The sequence below is a fragment of the Anomaloglossus baeobatrachus genome, unplaced genomic scaffold (assembly GCF_048569485.1).
Source record: "Anomaloglossus baeobatrachus isolate aAnoBae1 unplaced genomic scaffold, aAnoBae1.hap1 Scaffold_2567, whole genome shotgun sequence".
Classification (NCBI taxonomy): Eukaryota; Metazoa; Chordata; class Amphibia; order Anura; family Aromobatidae; genus Anomaloglossus; species Anomaloglossus baeobatrachus.
In genome coordinates this window covers 26585-40128 of record NW_027442127.1, presented here as the reverse complement: position 1 = coordinate 40128, position 13544 = coordinate 26585, and the positions used below count along the sequence as shown (strand labels likewise).

Below are 13544 nucleotides of genomic sequence, written 5' to 3'. Positions count from 1 at the left end.
TCCTTACCCCAGTCCAAACCAAACAGACCTCAACAACGGAAGGTACAATCGAGGTTTCGGTCCTTTCGGCCCGCGGGCAGGTCTCAATTCTCCTCGTCCAACAGGCCACAGAAGGGTCAGACGAACTCCGATTCTTGGCGGTCTAAGTCACGCCCTAAAAAGACCGCCGGAGGAACCGCTCCCAAAGCGGCCTCCTCATGACTTTCGGCCTCTTCACACCGCATCCTCGGTCGGTGGCAGGCTCTCCCGCTTTTGCGACACCTGGCTGCCACAGGTACAAGACCGTTGGGTGAGAGACATTCTGTCTCACGGTTACAGGATAGAGTTCAGCTCTCGTCCTCCGTCCCGATTCTTCAGAACATCTCCGCCCCCCGACAGAGTCGAGGCTCTTCTTCAGGCGGTGTGCACTCTGAAGGCAGAAGGAGTGGTGATCCCTGTTCCTCTTCAGCAACAGGGTCACGGTTTTTACTCCAACTTGTTCGTGGTGCCAAAAAAGGACGGATCTTTCCGTCCTGTTCTGGACCTAAAACTGCTCAACAAACACGTAAAAACCAGGCGGTTCCGAATGGAATCGCTCCGCTCCGTCATCGCCTCAATGTCCCAAGGAGATTTCCTAGCATCAATCGACATCAAAGATGCTTATCTCCACGTGCCGATTGCACCAGAGCATCAGCGCTTCCTGCGTTTCGCCATAGGGGACGAACACCTTCAGTTCGTGGCACTGCCTTTCGGCCTGGCGACAGCCCCACGGGTCTTCACCAAGGTCATGGCAACAGTGGTAGCAGTCCTACACTCTCAGGGACACTCGGTGATCCCTTACTTAGACGATCTGCTTGTCAAGGCACCCTCTCGAGTGGCATGCCAACACAGCCTGAGCATTGCTCTGGAAACTCTCCAGAGATTCGGGTGGATCATCAATTTTCCAAAGTCAAATCTGACACCGGCCCAATCACTGACATATCTCGGCATGGAGTTTCATACTCTCTCAGCGATAGTGAAGCTTCCGCTGGACAAACAGCGGTCACTGCAGACAGGGTTGCAGTCTCTCCTTCATGGTCAGTCACACCCCCTGAGGCGCCTCATGCACTTCCTAGGGAAGATGGTGGCAGCAATGGAGGCAGTTCCTTTTGCGCAGTTTCACCTGCGTCCCCTTCAATGGGACATTCTCCGCAAATGGGACAGGAAGTCGACGTCCCTCGACAGGAACGTCTCCCTTTCTCAGGCAGCCAAAACCTCCCTTCGGTGGTGGCTTCTTCCCACTTCATTGTCGAAGGGGAAATCCTTCCTACCCCCATCCTGGGAGGTGGTCACGACGGACGCGAGTCTGTCAGGGTGGGGAGCGGTTTTTCTCCACCACAGGGCTCAGGGTACCTGGACTCAGCCAGAGTCCTCCCTTCAGATCAATGTTCTGGAGATAAGGGCAGTGTATCTTGCCCTAAAGGCGTTCCAGCCGTGGCTGGAAGGCAAGCAGATCCGAATTCAGTCGGACAACTCCACAGCGGTGGCATACATCAACCACCAAGGCGGAACACGCAGTCGGCAAGCCTTCCAGGAAGTCCGGCGGATTCTGCTGTGGGTGGAAGCCACAGCCTCCACCATATCCGCAGTTCACATCCCGGGCGTAGAAAACTGGGAAGCAGACTTTCTCAGTCGCCAGGGCATGGACGCAGGGGAATGGTCCCTTCACCCGGACGTGTTTCAAGAGATCTGTTGCCGCTGGGGTACGCCGGACGTCGACCTAATGGCGTCTCGGCACAACAAGGTCCCGGCATTCATGGCACGGTCTCAAGATCCCAGAGCTCTGGCGGCAGACGCCTTAGTTCAGGATTGGTCGCAGTTTCAGCTCCCTTATGTGTTTCCTCCGCTGGCACTGCTGCCCAGAGTGTTACGCAAGATCAGGTCCGACTGCCGCCGCGCCATCCTCGTCGCTCCAGACTGGCCGAGGAGGTCGTGGTACCCGGATCTGTGGCATCTCACGGTGGGCCAACCGTGGGCACTACCAGACCGACCAGACTTGCTGTCTCAAGGGCCGTTTTTCCATCTGAATTCTGCGGCCCTCAACCTGACTGTGTGGCCATTGAGTCCTGGATCCTAGCGTCTTCAGGGTTATCTCAAGAGGTCATTGCCACTATGAGACAGGCTAGGAAACCAACGTCCGCCAAGATCTACCACAGGACGTGGAGGATATTCTTATCCTGGTGCTCTGATCAGGGTTTTACTCCCTGGCCATTTGCCTTGCCCACTTTTCTGTCCTTCCTTCAATCTGGACTGGAAAAGGGTTTGTCGCTCGGCTCCCTTAAGGGACAAGTCTCAGCGCTCTCTGTGTTTTTTCAGAAGCGCCTAGCCAGACTTCCACAGGTACGCACGTTCCTGCAGGGGGTTTGTCACATCGTCCCTCCTTACAAGCGTCCGTTAGAACCCTGGGATCTGAACAGGGTGCTGATGGCTCTTCAGAAACCACCTTTCGAGCCAATGAAGGATATTTCTCTTTCACGCCTTTCGCAGAAAGTGGTCTTCCTAGTAGCAGTCACATCACTTCGGAGAGTGTCTGAGCTAGCAGCGCTGTCATGCAAAGCTCCTTTCCTGGTGTTTCACCAGGACAAGGTGGTTCTGCGTCCGGTTCCGGAATTTCTCCCTAAGGTGGTATCCCCCTTTCATCTCAATCAGGATATCTCCTTACCTTCTTTTTGTCCTCATCCAGTTCACCAATGTGAAAAGGATTTGCACTTGTTAGATCTGGTGAGAGCACTCAGACTCTACATTTCTCGTACGGCGCCCCTGCGCCGCTCGGATGCACTCTTTGTCCTTGTCGCTGGCCAGCGTAAAGGGTCACAGGCTTCCAAATCAACCTTGGCTCGGTGGATCAAGGAACCAATTCTCGAAGCCTACCGTTCTTCTGGGCTTCCGGTTCCCTCGGGGCTGAAGGCCCATTCTACCAGAGCCGTGGGTGCGTCCTGGGCTTTGCGGCACCAGGCTACGGCTCAACAGGTGTGTCAGGCGGCTACCTGGTCGAGCCTGCACACTTTCACGAAACACATCAGGTGCATACCTATGCTTCGGCGGATGCCAGCCTAGGTAGGCGAGTCCTTCAGGCGGCGGTTGCCCACCTGTAGGAAGGGGCCGTTTTACGGCTCTATTACGAGGTATTATTTTACCCACCCAGGGACTGCTTTTGGACGTCCCAATTGTCTGGGTCTCCCAATGGAGCGACAAAGAAGAAGGGAATTTTGTTTACTTACCGTAAATTCCTTTTCTTCTAGCTCCAATTGGGAGACCCAGCACCCGCCCCTGTTCCCTTCGGGCTGTTGTTCTTTGTGTACACATGTTGTTCATGTTGAATGGTTTTCAGTTTTCCGAACTTCCTTCGGATTGATTTTACTTTAGACCAATTTATAAGTTTCCTCCTTCCTGCTTTTGCACCAAAACTGAGGAGCCCGTGATGCATGGGGGGGTGTATAGGCAGAAGGGGAGGGGCTTTACACTTTTAAGTGTAATACTTTGTGTGGCCTCCGGAGGCAGAAGCTATACACCCAATTGTCTGGGTCTCCGAATTGGAGCTAGAAGAAAAGGAATTTACGGTAAGTAAACAAAATTCCCGTCTTTTTCATTTTGGTATGTAGTTATTCTTAGATTTTATTAGTTCTAAAATTTATACCAAATATGTTATTTTCTAAAAAAAAACAAACAAATAACATGTGAAACAGTGATTGAGAAGGAGTTGTCTGAGTGGTGAACAACTACTTTAAGAGGCTAAGGCTAGTTTCACACTACGTCTTTTTAACATCCGCTGAAAACGTTTTTTTAGCGGAAGTACGGATCCTGCTTTTACAGCAAATAACGTATGCAAACGCATCTGTTATTTTGCAGGATCCTGCACTGGATGTTTAGGGGCGGGTGTGACGGGGTGTACAGCAGAGCAAGGAGAGACAACAGGCCGAGGAACGATCCAACAGGTTTATTCACAAGAACACTGGAACAGCACACGATAAGTCCACGTAAAACAGATTCGGGGGCCCTTCCCGACAATCCTCGGACCGGATTACAAAGCAATCGTCCTTACAGTAGTCCAAAGAGTTCCACACAATCCCACGGGCCGCCACACAGGCCTAGCTCCGTCCGTGTCCACAGCCACACAGGCCTAGCTCCGTCCGTGTCCACAGCCACACAGGCTGGAGCTCCTGCTCCCTTCAAGTTTCAGCTCACTCTGCCTGAATCTCCCAGGTAAGCAGAGTTTACACTAGTTGGACTCTAGGCCCACCTCCCCCCTACTCCCAGGGATGGAAGTGCCTCAAGAGGATATAACCTTGCATTTTAGGGGGTGATTACCTACAACAATAGAAATGTACACAGAAGTAGTTCAAATAAGACAAAGAACCCAGCTTGAAATAGGAATCTGTACAGCATATACAGTGAGAGGGTAAATTACATCTTCACAATCCCTCCCCCTCCCAACTTGTGTACGTACTAGGGACCTCTACAGGTCACTGGTTAAGTACACACAGGCAGAGCGTTACTTACATGTGGCTTCATGCAGCCACGAATTGGCATCGTAGCTCTCCCACATCATTGCCCAGGAGAACAGCTGCAGGCAGACCACCCATCACCCCAACCACACATTGCCTGACCCCAAAACCAAAGCTCAGATCCACAGTGGCTGTGGGAATAGTCCTCCATTGTCCACCAGCCAGTTCAATGACAATCCCAGGTCCTCTATGGATTGCCTCAGGCCGAACCACTCGGGGATCAGCCAGTGTGAGGAAAGCACCCGAGTCACAAAATCCAACAAGTCTCTGTCCATCCAGCACAACCTCCTGCAAGTGCTTACCTCGATGAGCAGAAGTCGTCATAACTGCAGGTCGCACCCCGTAAACTCCTGGTGGTGCAACATGGGGGGCTGAGTCACTAGGCCAGTCCTCACATAGCGGTGCCACATCTTCCTCCATGGAGCTGGGCTGTAAATAATTAACAATCCGATTGGGCGCAGGATCAGTCCTCATTTGAACAGCTGGGCAGGAGACTTGCCGATGCCCTGGCTGTCCACATTGATAGCATCTGAGCTGGGTCTCCCTCCATCCAAGGCGTCCTCTTGGGTAAGGGGTAGGGGAACTTGGAGGCCGACTCCCACCTGAAGGTGCTGTAGGGGTTTGAGGATGATTCCTCCATGGGCTGGCTGGGCATGAGGCCTGCAAATGCCCGGGATGCCTACAAACATAACACCTGCGCTCTGTTACTTCCTCTCCCCGGCGTATTCCAGAAAGTGCAGTAGAAGCAACTGGAGGCACATTAACATGGGTATCAACATGTGGTGGCTTAGAGGAACGGGGAACAATGGGGGCAGAATAACTGGGGGCATCCGGTGTTGTGGAGCTGTTAGGCGTCTCTCCATCCTCCAACAGAACCCTCCACTGAGGCTTGATAGTGAGCACCTCATCAGCGAGAGCAGCAGCTTCCTCCACTGTCGCTGGTTTTCTCTCACGCACCCATTCCCGGATCTCAGCGGGGCACTGGGCAAAGAATTGTTCTTTCAGGATGACCTGGAGGAAGGTCTGCCAAGTTAAGGCTCCCTCTCCCTCCAGCCAGCGATGGCACACTTGTTTCAGTCTGTGGGCAAACATCTTGAAAGACACTTCTCCATCACAGGCTAATGTACGGAACTTAGTCCTATAAGTATCTGGGGTCACGGCATAATGTTCCAGAATGGTCTGTTTTATCTCCCCATACTCACAATTCCACTGAGGGTCCATAGCTCTATAGGCGTCGGCAGCTCCACTCTCCAAGAGGCCCACCAGGTGTCTGACTCGCTCTCTTTCTGGGACTTCCATTAATCGGCACTGATGCTCAAAGTCCTGAAAGAAGCCCTCAATGTCACCTGCAGCTTCATTAAATGGCTTAAAGTCCTTGCGGGACACTCTGGAGAATTCCCTCATAGTTGGTGCTGTGGTTAAAGTCTGTCTGGAGCCTCTAGCTGCTTCCACAGCAAATCTCCTCTCCAGCAATGCCCTCTCTTGAGCTCTGCGAATAGCATCCATCTTATATTCAATGGTGACCTCATCTCCAAGCAGTGCCATCTCCTCTTCATACCACACAATCCATTGACTTTTTTGGGTATTTACCTCCAGCTCCCGTCTTTCCTCCCTTTGCTGTGAGGATCCTTCCTCCACGTCATTTTGCGAGCAGACTCCTTCTAGCGCCTCAATCAGCTGCTCCTTGGAGAGTCCTTTGAAACGAACTCCTACTTCACGGGCCTTTGATTGCAGGCTCCCCAAAGTCCAGGTCTTGTACTCTGCAGTGCTGGTTCCTGATGTTGAGCCATTGTCCTCCATTCCTTCTGCTCTGATCCCAGCGCTGCCAACCAGTTTGTGACGGGGTGTACAGCAGAGCAAGGAGAGACAACAGGCCGAGGAACGATCCAACAGGTTTATTCACAAGAACACTGGAACAGCACACGATAAGTCCACGTAAAACAGATTCGGGGGCCCTTCCCGACAATCCTCGGACCGGATTACAAAGCAATCGTCCTTACAGTAGTCCAAAGAGTTCCACACAATCCCACGGGCCGCCACACAGGCCTAGCTCCGTCCGTGTCCACAGCCACACAGGCTGGAGCTCCTGCTCCCTTCAAGTTTCAGCTCACTCTGCCTGAATCTCCCAGGTAAGCAGAGTTTACACTAGTTGGACTCTAGGCCCACCTCCCCCTACTCCCAGGGATGGAAGTGCCTCAAGAGGATATAACCTTGCATTTTAGGGGGGTGATTACCTACAACAATAGAAATGTACACAGAAGTAGTTCAAATAAGACAATGAACCCAGCTTGAAATAGGAATCTGTACAGCATATACAGTGAGAGGGTAAATTACATCTTCACAGCGGGCATTGGAGTCATGTGATCGGGAGTGAGGGGAACTAGACTGGGAGGAGGCTTCTGACAGCTGCAGACGCTGGTAACCAAGGTAAACATCGGCCTTGGATACCCGATATTTATCTTGGTTACGAGTGTCTGCAGCTGCTAGGAGCCGGGCTGCCTGCACACGTAACCAACGTAAACATCGGGTAACTAAGAGAAGTGGTTGCCCGATATTTACCTTGGTTACGAGTGTCTGCAGCTGCTAGGAGCCGGGCTGCCTGCACACGTAACCAACGTAAACATCGGGTAACTAAGAGAAGTGGTTACCCGATATTTACCTTGGTTACGAGTGTCCGCAGCTCTCAGGTGGGGGAGAGAGGAAGGGGAGGAAGGGGGAAAGACAGAGATAGAGAGAGAGAGGGTGAGGGAGGGAGTAGAGAGATAGACAGATCACGCGAGACTGGTTCTGGGCATGCTCAGTACTTTCTGGGCATGCTCAGTACAAAAGCAGGATCCTGTCTATCAGCACGCCAGCGTTCACCTGCGTTTGCGTGCGTTATAGTCAGGATCCAGCAATTTGCAGTATTTGGACGGAGCTCAAAAACGCTACAAGTAGCGTTTTTGAAACATGTTAAAAAACTGCAAGTCACTGGATCCTCACTATAACGCAGGCAAACGCAGGTGAACGGATGTTAACGCGAGTCCATTGCAAATGCATTGAAATGAAAACGCATTTGCACTGGATCCGCTTGTCCGCTAAAATAACGTTAAGGACGGATGTTAAAAAGACGTAGTGTGAAACCAGCCTAAATTGCCTTTCTTTGGTCTCTGCTCCATTGCGTGGACATCTGCCATCAATGTACAGCAAATATTGCAAATTCAGACCTGGGCAGAGTGGGTCCGGTAGTTTCCTCTTGGTGCTGCCCGAACCCAAGACCATTAGGCACTGGCCACATTTGCATGCTGCTGGCCCTGTGCACACGGCGTTCAGCAGCCTTAAAGACATATTGCTTTTCCAAATTTCAAAGAACATCGACATTGACTACAGGAATCTGTTTTTCTCGCAGCGTGAGTGCATTTCTATCCACGTGGGCCAGGCCGGAGTTCAGATTGGCAATGCATGCTGGGAGCTCTACTGCCTGGAACATGGGATTCAGCCCGATGGACAGATGCCCAGCGATAAAACCATCGGTGGAGGAAACGACTCGTTCAACACATTCTTCAGTGAGACAGGAGCCGGAAAACATTCCCCCAGGGCGGTGTTTGTGGATCTGGAGCCCACGGTGGTTGGTAAGTAGTACTTTTTGGCTGTGACGCCAGCATCTGACATTTTCACAGGTAAAATTAACAGACAAGGATACGTCCTGGTGACATTCAGCATCTGAATTTCTGCTGCAGATTTTTACCGCTGAATTGAGCCCTTTAATTGTAGATTTTGGGAAAAGCCTCACATACGTGAATTTGCGCTAACAATTTCTGTTTGAATGTAGAGATCAGTATTGTCTGATTGTCAGAAAGAGCCAGATATATAAGTAAAGCAGAAGTTATGGCGGGATATAGATTAGCTCGGATCTGATCATTGCCTTCAGATCACGTCGCGTATCTCCCAGAATAACGGGTTGTTACTTATCACATACGTTCCTGTACAGATGAGGTGCGCACCGGCACATACCGCCAACTGTTCCACCCCGAACAGCTCATCACAGGAAAGGAAGATGCTGCCAACAACTACGCTCGGGGACATTACACCATCGGAAAGGAGATAGTCGATTTGGTCCTAGATCGTATACGCAAGTTGGTGAGTGGCAAAAGCAACTGTCTGCGCTGCCGAGTCCTCATTTATGTATTTAGTGTTAATTTCTTTGTCGCTCCATTGGGAGACCCAGACAATTGGGTGTATAGCTTCTGCCTCCGGAGGCCACACAAAGTATTACACTTTAAAAGTGTAACCCCTCCCCTCTGCCTATACACCCTCCCGTGCATCACGGGCTCCTCAGTTTTATGCTTTGTGTGGAAGGAGGCACACATCCACTCATGCATTCTCAGATTAGTTATATCGGTTGGAAGAAAAGAGGACCCCCACGGGGCCCCCGGCATGTTCCCTTCTCACCCCACTATGTCGGCGGTGCTGTTAAGGTTGAGGTACCCATTGCGGGTACAAAAGCCGGAGCCTCATGCCGTTTTCCTTCACCATCCCTTAGTGGCTCTGGGAGAAGTGGGATCCTGACCGGTCATCCATTCACTGGGACCGGGCTCCCTCCGCAGCCCCTGTGGGAATCTGCTGGACAGGAGTCTATTCATCCTCAGGGACCGGGCCCTGCATCTATAAGGTACCCTGTGTCCCCATGGGGACTGTGCATGGAGCGCCTTCTTCCCGGACGCTGCAGCAGCTGCTGATTTGTGAAGACCGGCGGACTTCCGCGCCGACCGCGCCTGCTTGTCGGCCGCGGTCTTAAATTTAGTCCCCGGCTTCATCGCGGCCTAGTAGCAAAAATCCCGCCCCCGGGCCTGCCTGTCAGGGGTAAGGGCGGGACAGACGGCCTGACGTCGGATGTGAGGGCCGGAGCATCCTGTATGTTTCCTCCCCCCTCACTGATCACTGTGGGGACCCTAGATTCCCGCACTTTTCTAGCACCGCCCACGGCTCCACTCCTCCCCTGAGAGCTCCGGCAGCCATGTTTTTGGCATTCTGCCGGTGGAGGATTATCAGAGAAGAGCTCTGCAGCTCTGGGAGACCTAAGGCAGGGAATCTGGAGGACACACACTCCGCTTTTTAGCGGTCGGTAAGCCACACCGGTCACCCGGTGCTGGTCCCCCCCAGGGTGCCGGAATAGATACGTATTTATATACATATTTCTGTTCGGTCGGGCTGTATACCCCTTCCCATATACCCTCAGTGATCACTCTCCTAGGAGACAACAGCATGTCGTCCACAAGGAGCAAAGGTGCTAAGGCACAGGGGTTTTTTGCGACCTGTACCTCTTGTGGGGCTATGTTACCTGCGGGTTCCACCTACCCTCACTGTGAGCAATGCTCGACCCCTGTTTCGCTTGCTCAGCCGGAGCCTCGGTCACTAGTGGGCCACTCCGCTCAGGTAGACCCCCCTGCTCCCCCTGTCCAGGCGGCAGGGACAGAGTTTGCTGCGTTTGCTGAGAAACTCTCTGAGTCACTTTCACAATCCATGGCTCAGTCTATGGACAAATGGTCTGCCAAGCTGCTAGAAGGTTTGCAGTCCAGACCGGTCCTTACACAGGCCCCGGTCCCCGTTAGCTCGTCGCCTCCAGGCCCCTCTCGGTCCGCGCCGCAGCGCGCTCCCAGGTTGGGCCCTAGGTCCCACGCGGAGGACTCCTGCCCGGACCACAGTCCCAGACCGACTAAGTGGGCCCGCTGGGAATCTTCCCCGACTTCTTCACGCTGCTCGGGTTCCCAGCTCGAGGACTCTCTGGAGGACAAGGCGGACGTCGCAGCTCAGGGCTCTGAACCTGACGTTGCCCTCAATCTTGATACACCTGAAGGGGACGCCATAGTAAATGACCTTATCTCGTCCATCAACCAGGTGTTAGATCTGTCTCCCCCGCCTCCACCTGTAGAGGAGTCGGCTTCTCAGCAGGAGAAACACCAGTTTCGGTTCCCCAAACGTACACGGAGTGCGTTTTTCGATCACTCTAACTTCAGAGACGCTGTCCAGAAGCCCAGAGCGGTTCCGGACAAGCGCTTTACTAAGCGCCTTACTGACACACGTTACCCCTTCCCCTCTGACGTAGTTAAGGGTTGGGCTCAGTGTCCCAAGGTGGATCCTCCAGTCTCTAGATTGGCGGCTAGATCTGTGGTATCGGTGGCAGATGGCTCATCGCTAAAGGATGCCACTGACAGGCAGATAGAGCTCCTGGTGAAATCCATCTATGAAGCCACAGGCGCGTCTTTTGCCCCGGCCTTTGCAGCCGTGTGGGCACTACAAGCTATCTCAGCTTGTCTGGCTGAGATTAATGCAGTCACACGTAATTCTGCTCCGCAGGTTGCGTCTCTGACTTCTCAAGCGTCAGCTTTTTCTTCCTACGCCATGAACGCAGTCCTAGACTCTGCTAGCCGTACAGTGGTGGCATCCGCTAACTCTGTGGCAGTCCGCAGGGCCATGTGGCTGCGCGAATGGAAGGCAGACTCGGCCTCCAAGAGGTTCTTAACCGGTTTGCCGTTTTCTGGCGACCGATTGTTTGGCGAACGATTGGATGAGATTATTAAGGAATCCAAGGGAAAGGACTCCTCCTTACCCCAGTCCAAACCTAAGAGACCTCAGCAACGGAAAATTCAATCGAGGTTTCGGTCCTTTCGTCCCTCCGCCAAGTCACAATCCGCTTCGTCCAGCAGGCCGGAGAAAGGCCAGAGGAACTCCTATGCGTGGCGGTCTAAGTCACGCCCCCAGAAGGCCGCCGGAGGCGCTGCCTCCAAGGCGGCCTCCTCATGACTCTCGGCATCCCCGAACCGCATCCTCGGTCGGTGGCAGGCTCTCCCGCTTTTGCGACGCCTGGTGGCCACATGTTCAAGACCGATGGGTGAGAGACATTCTGTCTCACGGTTACAGGATAGAGTTCAGCTCTCGTCCTCAGATTCGTTTCTTCAGAACCTCTCCGCCCCCCGCTCGGACCGACGCACTTTTTCAGACAGTGGACACTCTGAAGACAGAAGAAGTTGTGATCCCTGTTCCCCCTCGGGAACATGGTCGCGGCTTTTACTCCAACTTGTTCGTGGTGCCAAAGAAGGACGGATCATTCCGTCCCGTTCTGGACCTCAAACTGCTCAACAGACACGTGAGCACCAGACGGTTTCGGATGGAATCTCTCCGCTCGGTCATCGCCTCGATGTCACAAGGAGACTTCCTAGCATCGATCGACATCAAGGATGCTTATCTCCATGTGCCGATCGCACCCGAACATCAACGCTTCTTGCGTTTTGCCATCGGGGACGAGCACCTTCAGTTCGTGGCATTGCCTTTCGGCCTGGCGACAGCCCCACGGGTGTTCACCAAAGTCATGGCATCCGTTGTGGCGGTCCTACACTCTCAGGGCCACTCGGTGATTCCCTACTTAGACGATCTCCTAGTCAGGGCACCTTCTCGGGCGGCATGTCAACACAGCCTTACAGTCGCTCTGGCGACTCTCCAGCAGTTCGGGTGGATAATCAACTTCCCAAAATCCCAGTTGACACCGACCCAATCACTGACTTACCTCGGGATGGAGTTTCATACACAGTCAGCGGTAGTCAAGCTACCGCTGGACAAACAGCTGTCCCTGCAGGCAGGGATACAATCTCTTCTTCGGGGTCAGTCATACCCCTTGAGACGCCTCATGCACTTCCTGGGGAAGATGGTGGCAGCGATGGAGGCAGTGCCGTTCGCGCAATTCCATCTGCAGCCACTCCAATGGGACATTCTCCGCAAATGGGACAGGAGGTCGACTTCCCTCGACAGGAACGTCTCTCTGTCCCTTGCAACCAAGACGTCTCTTCAGTGGTGGCTCCTTCCCAATTCTCTATCGCAAGGAAAATCCTTCCTACCCCCAACCTGGGCTGTGGTCACCACGGACGCGAGCCTGTCAGGGTGGGGAGCGGTTTTCCTCCACCACAGGGCTCAGGGAACCTGGACTCCGATAGTCATCCCTTCAGATCAATGTTCTGGAGATAAGGGCAGTGTATCTAGCCTTATTGGCCTTCCATCGGTGGCTGGAGGGCAGGCAGATCCGTATACAGTCGGACAACGCCACTGCCGTCGCATACATCAACCATCAGGGCGGCACGCGCAGTCGTCAAGCCTTCCAGGAAGTCAGGCGGATTCTGCAGTGGGTGGAAGCCACAGCCTCCACGATCTCCGCAGTGTACATCCTGGGCGTAGAAAACTGGGAAGCAGATTTTCTCAGTCGTCAGGGCATGGATGCGGGAGAATGGTCTCTTCACCCAGACGTGTTTCGAGAGATCTGTCGCCGCTGGGGAACGCCGGACGTCGATCTCATGGCGTCACAACACAACAACAAGGTCCCGGCCTTCACGCTCGGATGCACTCTTTGTCCTTGTCGCTGGCCAGCGTAAAGGGTCGCAGGCTTCCAAGTCAACCTTGGCTCGGTGGATCAAGGAACCAATTCTTGAAGCCTACCGTTCTTCTGGGCTTCCGGTTCCGTCAGAGCTGAAAGCCCATTCTACCAGAGCCGTGGGTGCGTCCTGGGCATTGCGGCACCAGGCTACGGCTCAGCAGGTGTGTCAGGCGGCTACCTGGTCGAGTCTGCACACTTTCACCAAACATTATCAGGTGCATACCTATGCTTCGGCGGATGCCAGCCTAGGTAGACGAGTCCTTCAGGCGGCGGTTGCCCACCTGTAGGAAGAGGCCGTGTTACGGCTCTATTACCGAGGTATTCTTTTACCCACCCAGGGACTGCTTTTGGACGTCCCAATTGTCTGGGTCTCCCAATGGAGCGACAAAGAAGAAGGGAATTTTGTTTACTTACCGTAAATTCCTTTTCTTCTAGCTCCAATTGGGAGACCCAGCGCCCGCCCTGTTCCCTTCGGGCTGTTTTTCTTTTGTGTACACATGTTGTTCATGTTGAACTGTTCTGGGTTCATGGTTTTCAGTTCTCCGAACATCCTTCGGATTGAATTTACCTTAGACCAATTTATATGTTTCCTCCTTCCTGCTTTTGCACCAAAACTGAGG

General features: G+C 53.2%; 1 protein-coding gene across 1 annotated transcript in view; it reads left to right on the top strand.

The window, feature by feature from the left end:
* LOC142263276 (tubulin alpha-3 chain-like) overlaps positions 1–13544 on the top strand; it is a 47319-nt gene that overhangs the window by 10525 nt on the left and 23250 nt on the right. The window contains exons 2-3 of the mRNA XM_075332205.1: positions 7912–8134; positions 8494–8642. Coding sequence (XP_075188320.1) covers positions 7912–8134; positions 8494–8642 — 372 coding nt within the window. The remainder of the gene's footprint in view (positions 1–7911; positions 8135–8493; positions 8643–13544) is intronic.